General features: G+C 39.8%; 1 protein-coding gene across 5 annotated transcripts in view; it reads left to right on the forward strand.

Moving 5' to 3' along the window:
* Window positions 1–26,307, forward strand: part of STK32A (serine/threonine kinase 32A) — a 94,059-nt gene that overhangs the window by 45,322 nt on the left and 22,430 nt on the right. For 4 of the 5 annotated variants that reach the window (XM_023534917.1, XM_011367487.2, XM_023534920.1 and 1 more), the window contains 3 exons: window positions 3,435–3,608; window positions 19,496–19,533; window positions 25,343–25,432. In XM_023534917.1, coding sequence (XP_023390685.1) covers window positions 3,435–3,608; window positions 19,496–19,533; window positions 25,343–25,432 — 302 coding nt within the window. The remainder of the gene's footprint in view (window positions 1–3,434; window positions 3,609–19,495; window positions 19,534–25,342; window positions 25,433–26,307) is intronic. The other variant, XM_023534918.1, reaches the window with a different exon arrangement.

The following is a 26,307-nucleotide window of genomic DNA, read 5'->3' on the forward strand; positions in this document are numbered from 1 at the left end:
TTTCAACTTATTAATTTACTTTTTTTTTTTCCTATAACTATTTGTAGAGTATACATTTCAGATAGTGTACAGGAACTGAGCAGTCAAGGATGAGTAAAAGTAGGCATGCATTCTGATAGCATAGGAGGAACGAAAGCAGTTAATCCAAAAGCACACAGGAAAATATTTTCAAATTATGATAAATTCTGTGAACAAGAATATGGCATTGTATAGAATGAGGAGGCATGATTTAATATGGAGTGTGAGCAACAGCGCTGTGAGGAGTGACATTTGGACTGAGACTGAAAGAGGAATAGAAAATAACCAGGCAGTTGACAGCTTTGTGAGTGCAGGCACAGGTCACACCACATCAACGGCTTCCAAGGCTAGAGGGAGGCAAGTGTGAAGCCCATGTCTGATCGTACTAGCTGAGGAATGAAAAGATGTTAAACAATAGTCTGGAAAAGTAAACTGGACTGGACAATACAGGGTCCCATAGACCATGGAAAGAGATGAAAGGATTTTATAAGGCTGAATAACATAAGGCTCACATTTTAAACGTATCACTGGTGTGTAGAATGAACTGAAGATGTCCAAGATTGCACAATGGAGCTATGAATAGCCTGTTGCGGTGGTCTGGGTCGAACATGATGGAGTGGTGGTCTTTTGTTACTTATTTCCTCTCTTACCAAGCATATTTTGCAATGCATTTCATATGCACTGCAACCAGACCTGTTAATTTTTGAGCTGTCAACTAAGAAATAAATAAGCCACGATATAGGATACCAAAAAAAAAAAAAAAAAAAAGTTATGGAACCGCAACGGTAAGTCTATGTGATAAATGACCGAGGTACAAAAAAGTTCTTAATCTTTCATTTAAAAATATCAGATTATGATATGAACTTGAATATTCTAGTTATCACCAAAGTGCATTACACCCACATATTTTATTGTGGATAGTTCTGCAAAATAAATTGCTTTTCTTCTCTCCCTCTGAGAGTTTCAGATCTGAGATAGAGGGTTTCAGATCTGATATGCTGGAGGTGAAACATGATTTTTAACAGCCAAACCTGGCTCCATGGTTAAATAAGTTTATATTCATACTAGGCAAGGGAAACATGTTGCCTCTTGCCTTGGCTGCTTCTTCCTTTGATTAATAATCCCTTGTGTAGTCGAACATTGTTGTTATTTTGCCTCGATGGGCACTTTTTGGTCTGTTCTTTGAATAAAAATAGCTTAACCCAAGCTTCAATAAAATAAGTTGTTCCTTCAGGGTGAGTTTAATAAAACCCTTGTTTTCCCCTTAAAATGAAGTAATGGGAGAGAGTCCTCTGGTCTGTCCCCAGATTTCTGCCCTCCACCTGCCTCTTGTGTGGAGCTAAACACAGTCACAGCTGCTCTGTATCCTAACCTGGTCAGCGTAGGTTATTTCCATTGACGTTTAGATATGTTTACAGTTAACACTCCCTTCTCCCTTCTTTTGGCACCCGGTACTCATCCACCTCCACCTCTCTGCCTCATTCTCTGGCCATCTCAGAAGACCTTGCTCACGTCCCATGAGTAATCACTGTTTCTGCTATATGAGCAGAGAGGATACTGGGGTGCGACAGGTCCCAGGCATGATTACATATTAATTAGCACCTTGCGGCTTTCCGAAAGACCTGTAAAACTCAACGAATATAATTGGCAGTCGTGCAGTTGGAAGGATTGTAACCCAAATAGCCCAAGTCCAGGCACCTTTCCTGATGCCCATTAAACCCATGGCAGAATCAACCATCATTGCATCAACACCAAGAAAATTATTTCCTAAAAGGCAACATCAAAGATGCATTTCTCAAATTTTTTACAAAGCACTTCCTGTGTTTCTAAGTTCTCCCCCAAGAGCTTAATTGCTGACATTGTCTGTATGACTCAGTCGTCAGTGGTACACGCAATTTTACTTATTGAACAAGTAAACATCAGGGACAGTTAGCCTTCATTAGAATGTTACCGGCTCAGATTAATGCTTCATGATTTTTTTTCCTTTTGTTTGCAAGTCCCCTCCTTCTCCTTTAGCACAATGATCATTATAAAGAAGAAAATGTACTAAGTACAATTCTCCCATCATTGATATTCTACATTTGTTTTCTAAGCATGGGAATGTGTCACTAGGAATTGGTTTACATCCCTGGACACTACTTGCAGGCATTTAATTCCTGGATTCAAACAAAACTTTAAAATGTGATCTCAATAACATGATGTCAAAAGAAACATGTCAAAACAGTGCTGATACAGAGAGCTCTATTGTGACTAGAAATCATGTCTCTGCTTTGAGGGAAACAAAACAAATCTAGGTAGGAATGAATTTTTACAGAAGGCTCTTTGCAAACGGCAGAGGCCAGATCTGCTCTCCAGTGGCTCATTTCCTCTTCTGATCTCTCCACCTCATGCTCCTTCAAGTGTGAAGCCCATGTCTGATCGTACATTCTACTTAAAACCCTTCAATGTCTCCCTGACACCTACAGACTCTGAATGAGCACCTGTCATGGGATCTTCCCACTACCTCCTCTCCAGGCTCAAGCTTCTCCATTATACCTGTCATTCCAGCAAACTCCCAAACTATTTTCTTTCCCCACTCAGCACTCTGTTGTTTAATATGTGCTACTTTTCTTTCTCAGATCTTTCTTTGGGACCTGGAGAACCATTCAGCTCAACCATTTATGGAGTGTTTGACCTTGTGCAAGTTAAACTTCCCTGGGCCTTCACTTCATCATTTGTAAAATGGGAGCACAAGAGCCACATCTGGGGCTGCAGAGGGCACGCTGCAGAGTGCTTCAGAGCTGGCCCCGGGGAAGTCACTCAGTGGGAACATTAGCGTTATTAGCTTTATGTTTTAGTTATTGTTATTGTCGTCATCCTTTCAAATGGAGCTCAGGTTTTACCTCTGCTGAGCAGTCTTCCTGGAACTCTCCGTGCCGAAGACAGACAATTACTTCCTTGTACTCTGTACTATCTTCTTTATTGCCCTTTTTATGTCTTTCTTATCACTAATGTGGGACATGGTTTGTCATCACATTGCTGGGCAATGAAAAAATGGGCATGAGGATGGTTTGAGGAGGCCTTGTAATTCATATTTTATGGACCTCCTACAACAGGATGGTTAGGATATGATCGTTAATGGTATGTGGATTAATGGGGTTTTCTTGATTTCCTAGGCTTTATAGCTTTGTAAGCTAACAGTTAATGGGTGTTTAACTATATGCCAGGCATGACTTAGATATTATACTTAATTCTTTGGTAGGATCTAATGTGATAGATACTCTTATTATTTTCATTTTATATACGTGGAACCTGAGGGCCAAAGTCAGACCTCTTAGCTCAACAACACTTCGGTCTGATCTGCAAGGTATCATTGGCCTTTGGGACTCTAGTGTGTAAATGTGCTGTATGCATTTTCATTTCCGATTCTGTCACAGGTACTCCTTCCAAGACGAGGAAGACATGTTCATGGTAGTGGACCTCCTGCTGGGCGGGGACCTGCGTTATCACCTGCAGCAGAACGTCCGCTTCCAGGAAGGCACTGTGAAGCTCTTCATCTGTGAGCTGGCCATGGCCCTGGACTACCTGCAGAGCCAGTGCATCATCCACAGGTCAGTCAAGTCCAAGGGCACAGCCTCAGGCTCCGTGCCCAAGAAGGAATCCACAATCCACCGCATTCCACAGGTCCTCGTTGAACATGGCATTTAATCCTTACCTAATTCTTACAACAGTCCCCTGAGGTAGGGTTGTTGTCCTTATTTTGCACTTAAAAAAGAAACTAAGCACATCCTACCAAAGGTTACAGTTAGTAAACAACAAGATCAGAATCAATGAATATTGGTGATATTTTATTGCTAAGCCTAGACAAAGAGGAGAAAAGGTGACAAACAGAAGCTTAATAAATATTAAATGTGGGAATTAATTGAAATAGAAATTAAGAAAGTTCATTAGGGAAAGAAATAGAAGTGGGAAGGATGAAAATTGAGAAAATTTGAGTCCTAACATCTGCCTGTCATCCTCCCATACTGAGTCCCCACTGTGTGAGCTGCAACAGAAGTCAGCAAAAGCAACGTGTCTCCTCACTTGGGGCATTTATTTTAAATAAAGACAAACTCAGTTGAGCCTTGAACAGTGTCGGGGTTAGGGGTGCTGATCTCCCTCACTCGAAAATCACACATAACTTTTGACTCCCCATATGTTGACTCAACATAACTGTGGTCATCCCTCAGTGTCCACGGGGGTGCTGTAGATGCTCAAGTCCTTATATAAAATGGCACAGAATAACTCATGCAGTCCAGCCTCCACATCTGAGGATTCCCAACTGAGGAGCAAAAATAACGTTTATGACCCATGGTTGGTTGAATTGGTAAATGCCAAATCCAAGGATAAGGAAAGCCTACTGTGTATTTACTGAGGAAAATCCACATATAAGTGGACCTGCATGGTTCAAACCTGTGTTGTTTAAGGGTCAACTGCAACATAAGTAGCTATGTACCCAAATAGACAATAGAGAGAGAGTGATAATACTTTATATTTGTAAAGAATTAGGTAGTTTTAATGATGATTTCCAATAGAGTATCTCACTTGATCTCAGTAATAATTTGTGATAAGTGATAGAGCAGATACAGTTAGACTAGTATTAAATATGAGAAAACCATAATTAGGAGACATTAAATTAAAATCATCTAGGTTATTTATAAGAATTTTGAACCTAATCACTATCATAGCAGCTACTGTTTACTAATGACTTACCACACAGCAGGCACTGCTGAATACTTCCATATTTTATCTTAATAAATTCTAAAAACTCAAGAAGGACTCCCTCATTTCATTATAGCATCCCCACTATACAGATGAGGAAATTGTGGCTAAAAGATTTACCAAAGACGGTTGATAAATGGCATTGCCAGATTTAAACCTAGTCATCTCTAATCCTAGAGTAAGAGCTCTGTCTACTATCCAAACTTGCATTTATTACACATATGAAATACATGTATTAATTATATACATCATTAAATGAAAAACCAGCACATGTGACTTTGCTATCGTCATCTCTAATCTTTAAAGAATTTGCTGAGTTTTTAAAGTACAATTATGTCTTTTAGTAAAAATTTGGCTAGATAAATATTTACTTGTGACTAATTGACACTTATGTTTATCTGGATTAGTGCAGAGCCTATGGATAAAGATGTAGCATCATAAGTTAGAGATTCTTCATCCAGGCACCATGGACTTTTTTTTTTTTTTTTTTTTTTAGCGTCGGTCCTGTACACTGACATAGTTAGTTATGACTTAATTTCTTATCTTTGGAATCGCCTATTTGTATTGGAAATGTGCTCTTCAGGCAACAGATGAATGAAAGCAGACCAGTGAATCATTCATGATGTAGATTCTCAGAAGCAAATTTACATGCCTGGTGTTCTGTCAATAACTAGGAATCCAGTTCACAAGCAATCTTTCCCTCATACTAGCTCCTATATTCGTTTCTGGTCTCCCGCAGTTCTGAGGAGAACTGTTCATATGTGTAGCCTGTGGAGTCCCTCTCAGAGATGAATTGACACGTCACAGTCTGTTTTGGTTGTTGACGTTGTAGATCTCAGAAATGATGGCAGGCATGATGGGAAGCCAGCGTGGTAAGAGCCAGCCTGCTTCCCCTTTCCCAGTTTGAAACTGGTTCTGTGCCTTCTTTCTCTGGGCTTCATTTCCCCTGTCATCACAATAAGATGCTCTGAGCATTTTTAGAACTGTGTTCCAAAAGGAATTCAGAAGGAAAAAGACCAAACCAAACCAAAACCTGATGTACTTAGTACCCGCAAGGAGCTTATGAACACCAAATGTCATTGTTCTGTTCTTCTCTCCCTCGTTGTTTATTACCCCCCTTATCATTTTGCCACTTTAATAAGAAACCAAGAATTAACTTTCTGTTCTTTATCCTTTACATACCCACAATCATATTACTTCATGCCTGTCTTCAAAAGGGCCTCTTTGTACTGAAGTGTCTCCTTACCATGGCAAATGAAGTGAAAGCTAACTCAATGACATTTTGAATATTGTATTAAAATGAGATGACATCTCTTGGGATCAAAAAACAATTCAGCTGTAATTCTCTTGCCTACAAGGACCACCCCGCCTCCCCATGTGCTGTATTTTCTAGGCAGCTGTAGCATCTTGTACCTCTCCTGAGGAGTTGTGACATTCTGGGTGTTTAATTAATTAATGTCTGTCTGCTCCACTAAATTGTAAACTCCTTGAGTTAGGGCCATGTGTGTGTTGTTTTTTACTGTATAATCAGTGTGCAGCAAAAAATATGAAGGAATGAACACTGCCTGAACCACATGAACGACTGGTTGACTAGAAACCCAGGCTTACGAATAACAAAGACAAAATTGAAATATAGGGCATTCAAGCCAAAATTTTAGACCTACCTTGGTCTTCCCATTGGCTAATCTTATAAATCCTGAGAATGAAAGGAGTTGCTATTGGTAATTATGCTGGGATAATAGGCCAAACTCAAAAATGTTCTGGAAAAATCAAGACATACATCAACATCACTAAGGCTTTCCAAGACAGCAGTGACCAGATGTCTTAACTGTGAGAGAGCTCTTACAACCAGGACTTTTCGCCCTCAGAGTAGCAGGTATCAATCTGAAGTGGTATCTGTTTGAAATGGTGTCAAATGGCTTAAAAACATGTACATGGTGAAAATAAGCAGTTTCTCTTTGTCTACAGCATTTAAAGGTTAACAAAGGTGGCGTTCTGAGGGTGGGGCTTGTGGGGCAGAGTTAAGAGCATAAAGAGCAATTTAGAAGAAGAGATGGAGGCTTCTAATTCTAAAATCTCTTTCTTCAAAAGAATCAGCAAATTCATACTGGATTCGACTGAATCTAAGACAACAAAACATCTCTCAGCTACTTAGAAGACTGGGTTGTAAGATACATTGGGAGTGCCAAGACATTAAAATGTGAGTGAAGAATAAGAATTGATGAAATACAATAGATCCCCCCAGACAAAGAAAGACCATTTGCATAAAACTGCAGCTATAAAACATGACCTCTAAATTCAAATCATAAAAATAAACAAAAAAAGTAAATTCAGATTGGAACCATTTTGCCTTTGGACATGGTAGGAGATTCAAAATTGTCCAAAGCAGTCAGCAAATGTGTGTGGAGCAGGAGGCCGCCATTTACTGAGGGTTTCCTGGGCACTAGGCGCTCTGCTAAGCAATTGTGAATTATTTCATTCAATCTGCCCAAAACTCCGGGAGGTTGATGGTGTTATTGTCCCCATTTTACAGTTGATGAAACTCTGGTTCAGAAAGTAACTTAGCTAACAAGTAGGTCAGACATCACCCAAAGGAAGCGCAGAACTCTTAGCCACCCTACGGATATTGATGGAGCACAGTGGTAAGCCCGGAGGAGGACATGGTTTGTAAGCCATGACCACCTGCCTTCAGGTTCCCACAGTCTCTCTGCACAGGCATCTTCGCCTGTGATACATGTGGAACCAACAGATGACGGGACAGCCTAAAACTAGAAGCTAAATTATGTAAGATCAAAGTCATTCAGAGAAGATGATGATTTTGGGTAACAAAACAAAGTTTCTTGAGAGCTCAGAGGGCTTAAAAAAGATCTTACTATCCAGAGCAGGAAGGAGAGTCTCGTCCTTGTAAGGGGAGCTAAATGAAAGTTCTCATTTGTCCCTCGGTGGTAACACTGAATGAGCTGTTTTAATTTTTTTGTTTGCATTGACTTTTCTGCCAGCCATGTCTAGCCTAGTTATTCTTTTAAACACCATAGGTCCTGTTTCTGCTATAAACTCCAAGTGAGACATAATGGGGTTTTGTTTAATTTTGTTTGGAGAATTTTGTTTTAAATCCACAGACTTGAATTTTTTTCTGTACTTTCCTAAATACATGGACTGTTTAGCTAATTTTCCTCAATTTTAGAATTTTTCTTTTCTATACTCATAAAAGACACAGGAATGCATAATGACCATTAATTTTGAATTGTACAATTAGACAGTTCTCTTGTTAGTCAAGAAGTCAAACATTTTACTATGAGTACAGCTCTGAAAATCAGCTTTAGCTTCCAAATTATGACCAGTTTCTAATGCAATATTCCCCTTTACTTACATTACATCATTGAATAAAAATTTTTAAATGTGGACAAAATGAAAAAAAATAAAGAAAATAAAACTCATTACAATCCTTCTCATGGGACGGTCCTATTTGATTTGAGGATTGCCACAGTATCTGCAGTGAATAATGTGATGGAAAGCATTTATTACAGTCCAAAACAGTTTGTATTCACTCCCTTGTTAGATGTTAAAGAAAACTCAATTATGAATTTAAGCTAATGAGAAGAATTCTATGGGACAGTTAAAGAGTAAATTGTCTTGCATTAAAATACCAGTCGAGTGTATGTTTGATCGTTTCTTTCTCTTTCTAAGAATCGGCCCCACTTTCTGAAGTTTAACTCACCACTTTCTAAATTCCTATAGGAATATGATAAAAACCGAATTAGGCAATTTGTGTAAATAATTACAGTATGACAGAGAAAGTTGCAAAAATTTCATCTGCAGTTGATCACTGATACATTAAAGTAGGAATAAAAGAGTATTTATGATTGTTAAGAAACACAGGATGGTAATTTTATTCATCACCTTTGTCTTCTTTGCTATAATAATAGGAACCAATAAGTGACACCCAGGTTCATCTTAGAGCCTCTGTAAGATGCATGTAGGAATTAGTCTTCCCACATCCCCCTTGGACTGTACTCGCTACTCGTGAGAAGTTTCTATCACTGATCTAGAAATTGTCATCTTGATAGTGATGACAATCAAGATGATAGTGAAGAGAAAAACTTAGGAATAATGCTTCTATCATAAATAATTCAGAAACTTATTCTTGAGCATGTTCGCCAGACAATACTCAGTGCTGACCTCCAAAGGTGAAAGGATCAATGCCTCCCCTTTGTCTAGAGTTGGTAATATCACAGTGTGAAAGGAAGTCAAGTAAACACTTCAAAACTTATATCGGAAAGGTGTTTAAATTCTCTGGCATATACTGTAAATAAGCAGTGATGTCTGTATCCTGAGCTACCCATGCACACATGATACTCACACTCACAAAGGTCATGATCATACTTCTAACGGTAGCCCCTGGATCACAATATTCTTTATAAAACACTGTCTCTTCCTCCTAAGCTTATGGGTGGAGACTACACCTCCCTCATGTTCTAATCCCTAGCATAAAATCTAAATCAGAATGGTTGCTGAATAAATAGATGACTGACCAAATGAATGAGGACAGTACATACACATGATCCTTGGATGAATGTAAAAGGTAGAGGTTGCTATGGATGATGTTATCTTTTAATTTCTTCCACACATTCCCATTGTGTGTTGATGATGTGTGGAGCTTTCCTCCATGCTGTATTTTTTTTTACTGTGTAACACATTACTACAAATGTAGTGACTTAAAATGACACATTGATTATCCCACAGTTCTTCATGTGAGGAATCTAGCTACATTTTAGCTGCGACCTCTGCAAGTCTACAGTCAAGGTGTTGGCTAGAACCGGGTTCTCTTCTGGAGGCTGGATTGGGCAAGGGTCTGCTTCCAAGTTCAGTCAGGATGTTGGCAGAATTCATTTCTTTGTGGCTACAGGACTCATGTCAGCTTGTTTCTTCAAATTCAGTGAAGAGAGAAGATGCTAGAGAGGATCTACTAGCAAGATAGTGTATTTCACTGAATAACAATTATATATAATTGTATATATAGTTATATATAAAACAAGAGTGACATCCCATCACCTTTGCCACATAATATTGCTTAGAAGCAAGCTGCATGACCAGCGCATACTCAGGGGCTGGTACTTATGCAAGTTATGCTACACCAGCATCTGACACCAATTTTCTGTATGACCTTAAACATAACCCCAAACTTTCCTGTCAAGCAAGCAGTGAAGAGGTTTGACACGATGATCAGGAATGCTTTTTCCATGCCTACGAGTCTAGGGTGATTTCCTCTCATCCCTGGTAGGATGTTCTTCAAAGTGTGATCTCATCGTTCCTCTGTTCCCTACCACATACCCGTTTCTCTCCAAGAAGGCTGCGTGACAGTAGTGAACTATCTAAAGATTGTGTGAGAGTGAGGTGTGATAAACAGCTATTAGCACATTTACTAATCACGGTCTTACTGGCAGTTCACTTGTGAACCAAAATTATTTGTTTTAACCAAAGTCTTCAGAGATCTTCTAGGCTGAGATTTCATCTTCTTTTCCGAGTCACTGTGGTATCTTGAAAGTCACATTTTATTTTCCTGAGGTGAAAATTCTTAGGAAAAAAATAAGATCTTTTTGCAGCTAATCATTTTAGTCAACGATCACTGAGTGACAGAGGAGCTCCTGATGAATGAACTCGCCAACAGTGACACCCCAGCTTTCTGAAGCCCATGGGAGTGAGTTATCTAGAGAGATGTTTTTCTAATTCCTGAAGGTGTTTGGTCCTTTCTGCTCACCCACATTTTAATCATTTAATTTATAGTACAAAGTATACCTGTCATTTTCTTAATGACTTAAGGAGAGCTATCGTTTATTATGCATATACCAAGAACGAGGCACTGGGCTTTTAAGTGTTTCTCACACACTGCTTTTTTTGGTAGTTGACAATATCGTGATCTGGTGAAGTAACCTGCCCAATGCCATACAGTGAGTATACTAAGGATATGAAAATAGGATTATCTGATGCAAAGACTCTCTTCATATCAGGCTCCCTCGGTTTCACTCTTAATGAACATAGGAGACATCCTCAAAGTTAGATGAGCTATTTAGTACAGTTTACTCAATAGCAACAATCATTAGTTTAGATATATAATTTCAGTTGGTATCATGAGTTAAATTGTATTCCCCCCAAAAAGATATGTTGAAGTCCTAACTCCAACTATTTCAGAATATGACCTTATTAGGAAATAGGGTCCTTACAGAGGTAATTGAAGAAAAATCAGTTCATCAGTGTGCCCTAATCCAATGTAAATGGTGTCCTTATTAAAAGAAGAAATTTGGACACAAAGGTAGACATAGTCAGAGGAAATATGATGTGAAGAGACACAGGGAGAGCTCCAAGAGAAAACGGAATCCTAGAAGGAAGGCCAACGATTGCCAGCAAACCAACAGAAGCTAAGAAGAAAAGAAGGGCCCTCACCTACATGTTACAGGGGAAGCAGGTCCCTTGATTGTGGACTTCTAGTCTCCAGAACTGGGGGGGCAATATATTTCTGCTTTTCTTTTTAATCACTCAATTGGTGGTACTTTGTTATAGCAGCCTTAGCAAACTAATACTGTACGTTTTTAAAGTTTTCTTAGCTGCTAAGATTTTGGTCTTCCCTACTTTAGCAGGTGCTACTCAGGGCAGCTTCTGTCTTCACTCCTAATATGTTGCTTCAGATATATTATGAGGTGGGAGATCAGATAACAAAACTCGTTAGAATTGTTTGTAAAATTAAAGTAACCCAAGAGAATATTAAGTCAAGTCCATTAGCTTTAGTTATGTGGTAACCTATTTCATGTTGCCCAGAGATTATCTTTACTTACTTCTATATTTCAGATTTGATGAAATATTTCAGCTGTCTGTGGCTTTTTGTAACATTTCTCTGGTCCGAGGTGTTTTGTTCTGCTTTTAAATATCTAAAAGGGAAGTTAAGTCTTTTTTAGTTTATCAAAGCAGCAAGTCTGGTATGAGAAAATTAAAATAGTTATAGATTATTTGATTACTTATATAGTATATGTTTCACTTGAAGGTGGCTTTTTTTCCTTTCAGCATATTGATATTTTCTGTTTCTTGCAGTGGGATGATAGATTTGGGTTTCAGCTACCGTTTTCTATGGAGTGGTTAAGAAAATGCCCCTTCCTTTTGTTTTGCTGAATCTTTCCTCAGTAGCTCACAAGCCCTTGCAAATATTCTCTTTTTTCTCACTCCCAAAGCAGAAGGGCCACTTAAGCCTCAAAAACAAAATGACAATGCAGTAATGAGGGTATTAGGTTGACATGTTCTATTCAGCACCTGCTCCCAAGCTACCGAATAATGAATGAGCATGAATTACACATTGTGAAAACAGGAGAATCTGCCTTCTTTGTATTATGCAGCAGGCAGTTTCAAAAGAAGCTTTCGAAGTGCGCTTTTCACACAAGGCCACCCATTTGTGAAAACCCATACAAAAAAGGCAAAGAACTGCGTCTTTACAGGTTAACATTTAACTAACCTGCACTGAGCTTTTAATTATTTCTATAAGGGTTAAGAGTTTCGTTAATATGCAACCTGTGACTTGGTCCAAATTAAATTTTACTTTGCCTGGCACACATTTTAGTACGAAGCTTAAGCGTCATTCTTTCAGGTTTAGTCATTTAACACATAGTATTGATCACTTATTTACGTGCCAGGCACATGGTTTCTGTCCTCTTAGAGTTTATAGTTGAGTTAAAGAGACGCAATGAACAAGGAACTAAGTACATAAATAATCACGTTAGTTACAGATTGCTTAGTGGCTTGATGGGAAATAAACAAGGATCTAAGAAAAAGAGTACGGGTTTGGGGGTGAAGGGTATTTAGCATAGTGCTCAAAGAAGACCTAGCCAGTAGGTGGCATTTGAGCCAACACTTGCAGGACAAGCAGATCTAAGGTGGAAATTAATGTTAAGTCCTGGAGCAGAACAGAGGCCTCTGTGGTTTGAACATGTGAGAGAGGAGCCATGAGCGAGGTGAGCCAAGGCTATATCATAGTCTGTCCAAGCCAATACTCTAGCTCATCCTTATTTCTTCTCTGTGCTTCAGTGAAAATATAGAACCAGTCAGAAAGGGACATATCTGAATTTGTTATCAGTTTGGAGATGTGGGCTCAGCATTCACAGAGAGTGGGACAAACATGAAGATGGACATGGTGGAGAATGGAACCCACTAGCTATTCTAGACACTAGACCAAGAAAAAGCCTAATGACTGTCTGCATGGTCCTGCTGCTGCCCGTTGGAGCTCTAGTGAGTAAGGCCTCAGGTCAGATGAAGCTTCTGTTTTGTCGCCGCCCACTGGTACTGTTTTACTGGTATTTTATCAATGGCCTTCAGGATTCTTACTGATCGGTGTTTGTGCCTTGTCAGGTGTTTTAAATATCACCCCTGGCATCAGGTAAACATGAATCAGAGTCCTGACTCTTCTCGTAATAGTGGATGACACTGGAATAGTTATATCAGTTCTCTATGGTCCTATCTAGGAAAGAGAGATAATAATTGTACCCATTTCATAAAGTCATTTGAGGATAGTTTGGAGTAAAGCATTTAAAGGGCTTATTCTGGTTTCTCACATGTTGCATTAAGTGAAATCTATCACTATCACTACATCGCAATGGTTCAATGGTAGTTGAAAGCAACTGTTCATTACTTAACATCCTCAATGTCTCATCAGTTTCTCACCATCTCGCTCTTCCTACACCCGACACTTTCTACTTATTTAATGTTTTCTGAAAGTTAAGTCGAACAATTACTATGCGGCCTGTCATTGACCAAAACATCGTTCTATGGCACATGGTTGTAATTTTAACTCTCTGGGTCACCCCTTCCACATCTGCAAAAGTGGGTGTAACATCTAAGTTATGGAGCTGCTGTGAGGATTAAAGGATATGTTGCCCATCAAGTGCCCTCCGTGAGTGCCAGAGCACGGACAATAAATGGTAGCTATGACCATTCTCGTTACTCATGGGAAGGACAGCAGTTTAAAACAATTTTTATTGACCATCCTCAAACACCTCTTCCTATGGCCATGGCCCTCCTTCTCCTTGAACATGGAGACCCTCCTTATCAACACGGGCAGACACTGCCAATTAAAAAGACACCGAGTTCGGAACCTAGCTGCCATTCTATAGAAGAGAAGCAAGTGAGTAATAGTGGAAAGAACCTGATGTTTAAATTCCATCTCTGCCATTTATGAGCTGTGTGATCATGGGCAAGTCAGTGTCTTGCATCTCCGTTTCTGTATTGGTAAAATGTGGATACTGCTGCTTTCCTCTGGTAAATCAGTGAGAACTGGCTTTCAGGGAGCCTCTTTCGGGAGAAGGCTTGGGTGATTCACAGAGGGCCAGGGCTCAGAGGTGTTTTAAAGGTCGGCTGATTTCTGCTGCACTCCTCACTTGCATGTATTGCTTGTTCAGCCTCGATGACAAGTCACATTTAAAATGTTTAAGGTATTTCATGCCAACTTTGGAAGTCTATGACTGTTAAGAGTTCTTAGATCTTGACTTAAATGGTTCTTTGTAACTCTCTCAGCTAGTCTTTACTGAAGAATTTTAATCTTTTTTCACCAGATGGTCTTTAAACATCTGATCCCTACTGCCCCTCCCACACCACCAAAGAAAGATATCTTTGTTGGATGAATATGTCAATAAGTTGCTTAGGCTGTGCGGGCTGGAGAAGAGACCCTGGGATGAGGGTCTAACAATGTAGCTTTTGTTTTGCTGATTGGGTGTATAAGCTAAACTGTTACGGACAAGTGAGGAGAAATTCAGAGGCCGTGGGAGAAGACATGGTGAGTGAGCTAGCACCTTGAGTGACACTTTGGGAAAAGAGACCCGAATTCATAAAGGGATAACGTATGACATGTTCATGGTGGAAAAATCACTGCCCTCATCACCTTAATTATTAATATACAATGAAATTGGGCCAAGTATACTAGAATGACAAATAAAAATCAAGGCTATCCGTGAAAAGCCAGTTTTGCCTAGAATGAATATACAAATGTGTAATTATGTATATTTTTGTACATTTTTACATTTTAATAACTTAATTTTTATATTTTATATAATTATATAGGTCTATAGGCAATATTCACTGGATGCCTGCAAACCCTCAGTCCCATTACTTCATTTCCTTGTAATGGCTTCTGTAACTCATATTTCTTTGAACAAACTGGGAAATGCTGGGTTGAACAAAAAAATTTGGTAGCCAGAAAGTTGCTAAGAGTAAATCTTCATAGTTGTCGTTATAAGAAAAAAAATTATAACTATACATGGTGATGGATATTAACTGGACTTCCTGTGGAGATAATATACACAAAGATCAAATTATTGTTATATACCTAAATGATACATTATGTCAATTACGTATCAATAAAAAAAGAAAAAGAGGCATCATAATCTAGTTGGTAAGAAAGAGATAGAAGATGAGACTTGGACCACAATAATCCAATCCATCAGCTTTTCACTTCTGCCTCTTGTTCCAAACTATGTTTTTGCTTGTAATCTTCCCTCACATTCGCCTACCTCCACCTCACTCTTTTCTTAATTTAGATTTGCTTATGTGACCAATAGAATTATATATATAATATTTTTTCCCCTAAGAACTTGGAGAGGACCCAGTCTAGGAGAACACTATGTAACGAAGAATTAAACCCAGACAGCAGACCTGTCAGAAAGCTGTGGGACACTGAAGGAGTTGATTTTTGGTTTGGATACACTGATTTTCTTGTTCCCTGTTCTCACAATACCCCACATCAGATTTCAAGATGAGCAACTTGATTCCAGGATAGGCACAGTGAAGGGATGTAATTAGCCTATTAAGTTCTGCTAATGTCTTGTAAAGTCATTCAAGCGAGAACAGCAGATATATCAGTTCCGCCTTGGACTCTGTCACAGGGAGCTCTGTATTTGCACACTCTATTTCTAGTTCCCACAGAAAGAATCAACGGATTCGGCAGGACATAGCCTTTTCTGTTTCATCACATCAAGATGCAGTGAAGAATTTCTACAGAATGTGTGTTCCCAGAATTGCGCTTTCCCACTCCCCAAATTCTATAGAACCCTCTGAAATGATAGGCTTAAATCGTGCAGACATCACTTCTTTATCACTCTTACTCTAATGTACATCACTCGCTTGCTAAAAACAATCAATTTTTTTAGTCAGCCAACAGTAAATACAGTGCATGTGGCAGAGACAGAGATAGAGGGTTTTTTGGGGGGTGTGAGGGAGAGGATTGTTGTTCTTTTGTTTTTGCATTTTTCTTTCTTTAAAAGAAAAATAAATACATGACTTATTATTCCAGACGTTTAAGAAGCCAAGGAATCAGATTTACTAATTTTTATTACAGATATTTACTTCAGCACTTCCTTTGTTCTGGGTACTTTTATAAACCTGGGAGCTAGAGCATTGAACAATACAGAAGAGATTCCTTTCTCTGAGAATTTGGTATGTTAGATGTGCCAGTTTGGGAATTATATTTGATAGAAGGTCATGCTGGCCAGGGGGTAGGCTGGAGTAATGACAAAAGAATGACTAAGGAGATGGGAATAAAGAAACAGTTGAGTGGGATAAATCAAAACCTTATTAGAGGAAAGTCAGGGAAGTGAGAAGCTAAGGGATTAAGTGTAAATCCACACAGACGTTGTAATCACCAAGAATGATAAATAACAGTGAGCAGAAACTCACTAGCTACCTGTTAATGATGTGTAGGTTGTAAGACACCGCCATATATATTTTAACCACAGAATTTGTTAAGAGTGATGGTATACTTTTCCGACGCCTTTACATCCATAGATAAGCTTTTAAGAGGTTCATCTTTTAAAATCAGATATGTTTGGATTTGGACAATAACTGGATGTCATTTCTGCACATGGCTGTACATCAAAAGGGTCCTAGAAGAGTCTGTTTTTGGACAGACACCTGAGCCTGCTTACAGATAGTCTGATGGCTGTGGGACTGAGCTTGGTCACAGAATCCATTTTGGTCAAAACATATCCGGGTTTGGTAACCACCAAGTTAAAGCATATTATAGATGACCTTAAATGAAACTATATTATAGATTCCCTTGAGTGAAACATTTTGGCATAAGTTATTTCATATTTAGGATTATTTGAGAAGATTGAAAAGGAAGTGGTACTAAATTTCAGAACTAGAAAATCTCAGCTTGTTCTAGCAGAAATTTTTATTTAGCACACAGGTTTATGTTCATTTTCTTTCCCTCAGTACATGAATAAACAATGTTATCATACCGCAATTTACCCTGTAGTGACTTAGAAGTTACTACATCACATTTTGGAAAAACTATAGACTTAGACTCTATGCCTATCGATTTTATTTTTATACTAAAAATCTTTTTCTTTTATAATTGTCTTAGATTTTCCTCATAATCTTTCTCTGAATCTAGTAGTAAACATGCCCCTTTACCACTTTAAACCTTTTGGCATGGTTTCTTGGAAACTTTCTTGTTCCTTCCATCCTCATTTGTCTTTATGTTTCCTAGGTCCTAGCTTGGTGACTTATCAAAGTAAATGTTTAATGAATAAATGCATATAAGATCAAAGTAAGAAGTATCACATGAAACTAATCGGTCCCTCTCTGATATCTATATTATTCTTAAGCATCAAGGTAGTTTCTGGGGAAAGTGGTGGGTATAACGATATGTGGCTTTAATAAATAAGAAAAATGATGCTCAGGGATTTACAGAAAGCTCATGAAGTGTCTGACCCACAGCAATTCATTTTTCCCAGCGAGCCCTCATAGATTTCAGCCACCAAATCATTATGCTGATCTTGCCACACCCGAGTGTCTTCTTTCTCACCAGGGCTCCCCGGGGCCTCCTCCTCACTTGGCAGACACTGATGCTCACTAGATGCTGGTCTGAAAGAGAGCAAGAGCCTAACACCTGGTTTACCTCAAGCTTTAAACTGTAGATTTTCGGTCGTACCATAGCACTCTGGTAGATACTGTTAGGATTAACCTTGAGTGCGCTAGAAATTCTCCTGGTATCATTTAGTCTTTTTTTTTTTTTTTTTTTTTAACTTCCCACCAGGCAATGAGAGCCTGGGTGATGAAGTATGCCATTAATCTAGAAACCGTCCCTGACACCAAAGAGTTCACAATCCAGTTGGAGAAAAGATAAACATAAGTGCGATAAATGTTGTTATGAAATAAGTATACCCTGGAGAACACACAGGAGAGCCACTGACTCAGAATTGGAGAATCAGGGAAGGCTCCCTGCAGGAAGTGGCATCTGAGATATGAGCTAAGGGATAAATTGGTATTGTCTGGGTGCACAGGTGAGAGGGCTCTGATTCCAACAAAGAAATAGCAGAAGGTGGAGGGAGGCAGGGAGCATTCATGGGATTCCACGTCTTTCTATGTGGCTGGAGCACAGGAGCCAGATGATGAAAGGGCCTTTATGAGTGAGTTTGGACTTGATAATTCTTGAAATAATGGGACCCATCAAAGGCTTGGGGTAGAATCTGAAATACTGAGATATAAGACAGCCATAGAAACATGCAATTTGAAAACCCCTTACATTCGTATCTTTTCAGCAAATGGACCCTGCACCAGAGAAAAAATTGCCACAGCTTCAGATGATCACTTATGAATCCAGAATTAACTTTCGGAACCTAACAAACTAATTAAGATACTCAAAGCTCATGGGGCTTCCCATGCACTTGCATGTTGGGTGTGGCATGTGCCTGGTTCTACTTGTAGGTAAAGGGTTTGTTATTCATTAATATTTTCAAGGAAAGAAGACTCCGACAATCTCGGTCTGTCAAAGACGAAGGTCGTCTTATTCAAGGGACATAAAAGCCACTTGAGTAGCCTGAAAATGTGTTCCCAAAACCTATTTCAGAATTTCTTCCCTAATGGGTTCTGTGAATTCAGGTTGATGGGCGTTCATGGTACATTGGGCGGGGAGGGCAGGGGCGGGGGGGGACAGTAAAATCCTGAGAGTGGAGGAGCAAGGGCTGTTGTAAATGGCCAGGCTGTCCTCTGCCTGAGGAGTGCCGCTTCCAGTAACAGTTGTTTCAGGAGAATTTTGAAAACTCTCTAGGTCATTCCCCTAAGGGTTCATCATCAAACTACTCCCTTCGTTGGATTTCTCCTACGGATTTGAGGATCTTACCAAAAGCAGGGAAGACTCGTGCAAATCTTCTGATAAACTACCCCAGGAATAATATTTGTTAAGTAACTAGAGAATTATAGCGTCATCCTAAAAAATATTCTAATCTCTGCAAGTTTAAAATATGATCACATTATAGACCTTTTCTTTTTATTGTATAGAGTGGTTATGTTCACTCCGGAGTTACCAGATGAAAATAATTAGTTCTACTACCTCATGACAATTTAAATGCCCCATATGACCCTATGGAGTGATACTTACATGCTTAGACATCATATGCTATAGAAATAAGAGTCGGAGCTTTTGAAAGAGAACTGTGTTCAGAACCTCATTCTTCCATTTATTAGCTCTAACCTTGGGCTAAGTTACCTAACCTCTTTAAGCCAGTTTTCTGATCTAGAAATTGGGGATGTTAATGGTAACTGTTGCACAGATTCACTGTGGGAACTGAATGAGATTAGGAGTGATGGAGGTGGGGAGCGGCTAGTACATTATTTCAACCCTGTGTTAGCATTTTCCCTTTCCCCCTTCAGTTCTGTTTGTTTGTTTTATTATGAGCAACTTTCTCTTTTCTTTTTACTCCCCTAGGGATATGAAACCTGACAATATTTTGCTTGATGAACATGGTAAGTAGATGATTTGTTTGCAACCACCATGACTTGCACGTAGAACAAAATCGATTATCCCCTGCAAAGGAGTATGACACGTGGAAAAGGTGTCTTGCTTGTTTCAGTTGAGTTTTGTAAGTGGGAGGGACAATATGGGGGAACTCTAGTATTTATAGCAGTGGCGTAGTGCACCAATACATCCTTAAATAACATTGAATTTACATAATGAGAAAGCCATTCTCTTTTCAATTTTCTTCCACTCCTACTGATTTCAAGAAAATGGCCACAGTTTTCTGGTGCTGGTTTGCCTTAATATCTTTATAACAATCATCTCCCTTTTCTCATTAAGACAGAACAGGCCTCAAGCTTAGAGCATTTGGCAGGCAATAGCATCTCCCTAGAAATTGGTGACACTATTTTGTTCTCACTGCCTCTACTTTTATGCTTTCCTTCTTAGGAGGCACAAAAGGTTTTACACTTGCAGAGGAGATATCACATTTTCTGTTCAAAGATCTTTCAGTTTTAAAAAGCAGTCAGTTTAAAGAAAAACATAAGGTAGATGATGGTATATGTGGTACCCAGCTGTGAACGTGATATAGGGATACAGCAAAAACCATGAAGGTGAAAAATGAATGTCTGAAATTCAAAAAACACTGATTAAAGATGTCCCATAGAACAAGCTTTTGCCAGCAATGATTAAATGTTTCTAATCTCTTCCTAATATTTAATGTGCATTTGGATTTATTGGTGCATCGGAGTGGACCTGTAGGACACGCGGCCTGCGAGTTATAAATGTTAGTGGCAATAAGATCCTTGTTTTTAGAAAGCTGCTAGATGAATCATAAATCTGCAAAGCTCCTTATTCATTTGACTTTAACAGAAGGGATTTGCAAGATGGACTGAAACTCCAAGTACCATCAATTGCTCATTATTTATTTACCCAGTCGCATTTTAAACCGATTTGCCAGCCCCCACCTGTGCTCCCAGGGCTAAGAAACACTTTTGCGTACGGCCTCTAATTTCAAAGCTCAGGGTCATAATTTATTTATAGACTGTCTAAAAAGATTTTTTCCACTTTCTTTCAACGCCTTATTTCTTCCTTCTCTTTACTGCTTCTGACATTTGGGAACGGATTCTCTGTATTTCAGAAATGTGAGCAATGGTGAGACTTAGCATGAAGGTGACTTTCACCAGCCATCCCTGCCTTAAATAGGAAGCGGATCTTCTCTCTCTCTGTTGTAAATAAACTCTATAGATTTTCGCAGTTGTGAAGAGGGCCTCCCCAAACCTGCAGAGGCCCCCTTTGCACAATTTAGAAAAGGGTGCTCTATCTGCCCACTGCAGCCTTACAAGGGTGCATGGCTGTCTGGCCAACCAGAACCCAAGTTGAGGTTCTGTCCAACCTGCCCCGGTTTCTTTGTGTACAATATATTGCTCCTCCATTTCTTGAGGCCCTAAATGGAGACATATAGGTCTTAACAACCAAAACTTGTTCAAGATTTACTTTCCATTTCAGAGAACAGTGATTTTAATCTTGGAACTCAGATGTGGTTTTATCTTATTTTAACCATGAGTTCATCCTGTTCTCTCTCATTCAGTTTCTTTCTCCTCCTCATGGTCTTGTCAACTTGGTGATGGTAGATTAGGAGAAAGGTTCAGAAAGAAATTAATCCTCTAGTTTAACCACCCTTAGAAGCTACTAATACTGTAGTTAAGAGCACGGATTCTGCAGCCAGATTGCCTGAGTTCAAAACCCTATTCTCTTACTAACTCTGAGAGTGTCAACAGGTTCCCTAAACTTTTCTGCACCTTAGTTTCTTTGGGGATGAAAGGAGTACCTACTTCTAGAGTCACTGTAAAGACTGACATACTATATATAAGTGCTTGATTGCAGTGTCTGCCACAAGGAAACCACTCAGTAAAGTTAAATACCAGTATGAGCCCATGAGGCAGTAGGGCCTTCTCTCCTAGAGAAGCTTAGACGATTTCATCTTATTTTATGGGGCTTTGTCTGTATCAGATAGAGGGAGGAGACGCCGGGTATGTACCTGTCTTGAACTAGAGAATTAGTTTGATTCCAGAAGGAATACACCAAAGATTCTGAGTGTCTGTGTGTTAGGTCTTGTGTTTAAGCAATTTTCTTGAACCCTAATTCTCAGGTAACTACAATGTCGATGCCCCATTCTGCTTTCCTTCGTGTGTGCAGGGAGCTAAACCCGCTTTTCAGGGTGTTTTATTCTTGGTGGGGTTGGGGCTCAGGGGCTTAGAGACTGTGAGCAGTCACCCAATTCGGCCTGCAGGACAGTCCCAACTGTAGCTCCTCTCTGTGTACGATTTACAGTGACCCCTTTCACTCTCGAGTTTTTGGGTTTGGACAATGAATTAAGATGGGGCTTTTCTGTATTATGCTCCCATCCTGAACTCAGCTTGAGAGTCACTGCAGTTAATAAGAGAAGCATTGCTTTGGGAAGGAATGGATATTTGAATGGGATAGAAGCAAACAAACAAGATTGAGAGCTATTCTGTAAACATTGTCCTGAGATCTTCTGGTGAAAATAATTCTTTTTTGCGGGGGCGGATAATTTTTGAGGTTATTTACTTTTTTCTTATTCAGATTCTGAAAAACTAAGTCTTTTAGGCATTGTTCGGCAAGCATAATTAATCACTTTTCAATAAATCAATTCCTGGTAACCCATCATCCTGAGCTCATTGCCTAGAGCTGCTCTTGTGGGAATCTGCAGAACCACAAATCAGTGCCTGCCTTTTGGAGGGTCTTCTGTTGTGATCTGCCATGTCTCACATTTGAAACCCTCATTTGCCCTCTCCATCCACATTTATAATATTTCACCCCTGATGGGCCATCCTATGTGCCTCTTACATGGAGATTTTTGCAGCTATGAAGGATGAGTGCCTATTTCTGATTTGCCTCCTATGCCCGTCCCTCTAAGTCACCTGTGTATACACCACATTGCTTATATTTCCATTCAGCGCCCCACTGAGCAGCAGGCAGAAACTTTGTTTTATTCTTACTGACTCATAATGGTTCATATTCGTCAGGAGAGTTTCATATTGAAAGGAGCTAAATCCTTTCAGAGAATGGAGAATCTGTCCATGGTATGAATGAAATTGCTTGTACATCAGAATTTGACTTTAAAAATGTTTTTAATTTAGAGCATACAGGCTACCGTTCTCCTCACATGTCTCACTCACTAGTTCAGAGCCCAAGAAGTCATTAGATCTTGGATGGCTCAAAATCAATTGTCCTGATATGTGTTTTCATATTCTACCAATGTAAGTACCCCGTCCAATTCTATCAATTCCAAAGTATCTAAAATTCTTGTGTTTTTCTTAAACTGTCCAGTAAATAAATGCTGTAACCAGAGGAACAATACTGTCTGCCTGGTATCTCTGAGAAAATGACAATTATGACATCCTCTATAATTTAAGCTTCTTAATATCATCCCACGGGGTACAGAGAAAGGCAAAAACACAGTCCAGGGGTGTGAGGAAGAACCAAGCCTGCTACCTTAACAGTTCCTCCCTTGCAGAGTCCCAAAATGTGCCTAAACATCAAGTGGGCAGCATCTTTAAATACACACACACACACACACACACACACACACACACACACACACTGCACTCTCTGTGACACTGGAGTTTCTGATCATGACAAACAGCAACAATTGAACACTTACTTCCTGCCAAATGCTGAGCTATCTTCCACCGTCCACCGTCATTATTTCGTTTGTTCTTTCCAACAACCTCATGAGAAGATTATCATCATCCCAAACTTCACAGAGAGAATATGTCACCTTCTTAAAGTAACACAGCCGAATATCTGACCCCAGAGAACAGGCTCTTAACCACAAAGTCTCTAGGCTCACTTATTTTGTATCAAACCTTTTTAACCACCAACCCAGTGCTTTGAGCATGACCCATGCAGAGAAAGTGAGAAAGGAAAAACTGAGCCCACCTATGTACTATGATAGGGTGAGTTATGGAAATCATCTGTTGGTACCACTCAGGCAGTAGAACCTCCACTTGCAGCTAGGTGAGTGCTGCTTTTACTTCATTAAAATGTCATCACATAAACAAACACAAAACACTTTGGGCACAAAACAAACCCTGGCAATAAAGGCAATGAGATTTATCTTTAGTAGCAGACTGGATGCTATCAAAGAGTAGATAGTGACATTTGGCAGGGGGAGAGTGGCCTGTGGGATGAGGAAGAAGAATCAGATGACATCCCCTCCAATTACAGCCACCTCTCATCAAGACCACAGCAACATGTAAATGGAAATGTCCACACGCAAGACCCTCTGAGTGCACATGAGTTTCCCGCCAACAGCTAACACAACGAATTGTCTGCCTGAGCTTCTGGTGCTGCCCGCTTCCTCCTCCTTGCTGTAAGGGCAAGAGCCCTGATGAGCTTTGCAGGGCCTGCTCCCTGCTGAACGGAAGTGTTAGACCCGCGCTCCAATGCCATGAATGTTAGAGCTGAAGGAGATTCTAGAGATCATCTAGTCCACCCATTCTTCCTTTCTTTTTTTTTTTTTTTTAATAAAAACAAACTTAGGTTCAAAACAAGAATGGGCCTGAAAGTCTACAATGTATTAGGGGCAGAGTTCAGGGCAGGACGCTGGCTCCCAGGCTAGAACTCTTTATACAACTTCCTTATAAATAAAACTTGATGTTTTCCCCCTGCTTTCCCTTGATGAGATATTGTGTTAGGGATCGATAAGGGACAACCTGAACTATCAGACAAAAACTGCTAATGATATTTCAGAAAAACAAGGAGGAGAAGAGGACTCTTAGCAAAGAAATAGAGTAAGTCCTCACTTAACATCGATGGTAGTTTCTTGAAAACCACAACTTTGAGCACGGCAACATATAATAAAACCAATTTTACTCTAGGCTAATGGATATAAACAAGAGTTAAATTCCTACAGCATATTTCCGGTCACAAAACATCACCACACTTCTAAATAATGACCCGATATATTTCTAATACAAAACATTGAAATAAATGTGAGCTATACATACATTTAAGAAAGATTAATAAAAATAAGTAAGAATGATTTCCTAACCCGTTTATTCCAGTTCAGGGGTGTGCTGGCTGGAGCCTGCCCCAGCAGCTCGGGGCGTAGGGAGGGACAGGGCACCCTTCCACCCTTCCACCCCACAGCCACTCACACACACCCACACTGACTGAGAGTGGGGCAACGCAGACACGCCAGTTCACCTCACGTGCACATCTTCGGGATGTGGGAGGAAACCCCTGCAGACATGGGGAGAGGTATAAAATCCACACCGACAGGGGCCCCAGCTGGGAATCCATTTTTCTCGTCAACATTATAACAAAACAACGTTGAATGAAACAACATTATTTGAGGACCTGCTGTGTCTGCATTCACATCTGCTTTGTAGCGACAGTGTTTGTCTCTTAGGAAAAAAAGATCCCATAAGAAACCCTTGGAAATTTGACATTTCAAATAACACTTGGCTGCTTCCCTCTCGATACGCACAGGTTATACCAACTTAAAAATGTTGCGGACAAAAATTGCTTCTTCGTCCCCAAAGTTAAAACTTTCTGAGGTTGAACTACAGATTTACAGAGACTCATCTTTGTATATCATATTCTGGCTGCTGGAGGGTTCCTGATTGACCATACTGGTCTTCAGGACAGAATAATTGAGCTTTCACTGCCAGCAACCCAAATGCATAGAAAAATTTACAGACGAAGCTCCAGATGCTTTCAGCGGGAAGCATGGTTGTGCCACTGGACTGAATGGACTTAACGCTCTCTGTGGTCCTTCTCTCCCTCCAGGGCATGTGCACATCACAGACTTCAACATCGCCGCGATGCTGCCCAAGGAGAGGCGGATCACCACCATGGCTGGCACCAAGCCTTACATGGGTATGGGCTTTGGGAATGGCTGTCATGACTAAGAGCAAGGCTTTTTGTTTTTCATTCCTGTAGATGCCATTTCTTAAGGGTCCACTCATCTGTAGGGACTTGCAGCAAAAAACGACAAGCCCCCCTCTGACTTTACCTGGGGAGCCTCTGATTTCATGGGTCTGAGGTGAGCCTCAGTTCTCCATTTAGCAAGCACCCCATCTGACCTTGACTCAAGGGGGAAACAGATTACATTTTGAAAACACTATTTGTTGAGTTATTTGGGACAGCTTCTACTCGCTTCCTAACAAAGTATATTAAAACACATCGTCTAATGGCCTTTGTGTGCTTAGCACCAGGTGTGGGTGACTCCGTAGTGAGCAAAACAGACAAGGTCTCCAGCCCATGGAGCTTACCCTCTAGTGAGATTTAAAAAAAAAAAAGAGCCAAATAGAGAAGATGCAGTAATAGGTAGGATGGTAATTAGCAACACAGCATTATTATAACCCTTATTGACATGATACTGCATTACATGCAGAGGACTATAAAGTTCACAAAGTACCTTCCAGTTAAAATTTTAATTTTTATTTTATCGCAACCATCCCATGAGTTCTCTTCTTTTTTAAAGATGAGGAACTGGGTTTTGCCTGAAAATTTAAAATTCACCCAGAGTGTAGTCAACTAGGTCTTACATTTCATTGTGTTAACAAATTAATACAAATCCTACGTTCTGTTGTTGGAGGCAGCCATCTCTGTGCAGACATCATTCTGGCATAAATAGCCCTAGCCTCGTGCACCCCCAGAAGTAAAAAGGGAGATCTGTTGCCCTTTGTGGGCATACACTATTCAGGAAGAGGGACTTCTTCCTTCCCTCGTCCTGCTACTCCTAAGATAGG

The sequence above is a fragment of the Pteropus vampyrus genome, unplaced genomic scaffold (assembly GCF_000151845.1).
Source record: "Pteropus vampyrus isolate Shadow unplaced genomic scaffold, Pvam_2.0 Scaffold134, whole genome shotgun sequence".
Taxonomy (NCBI): Eukaryota; Metazoa; Chordata; class Mammalia; order Chiroptera; family Pteropodidae; genus Pteropus; species Pteropus vampyrus.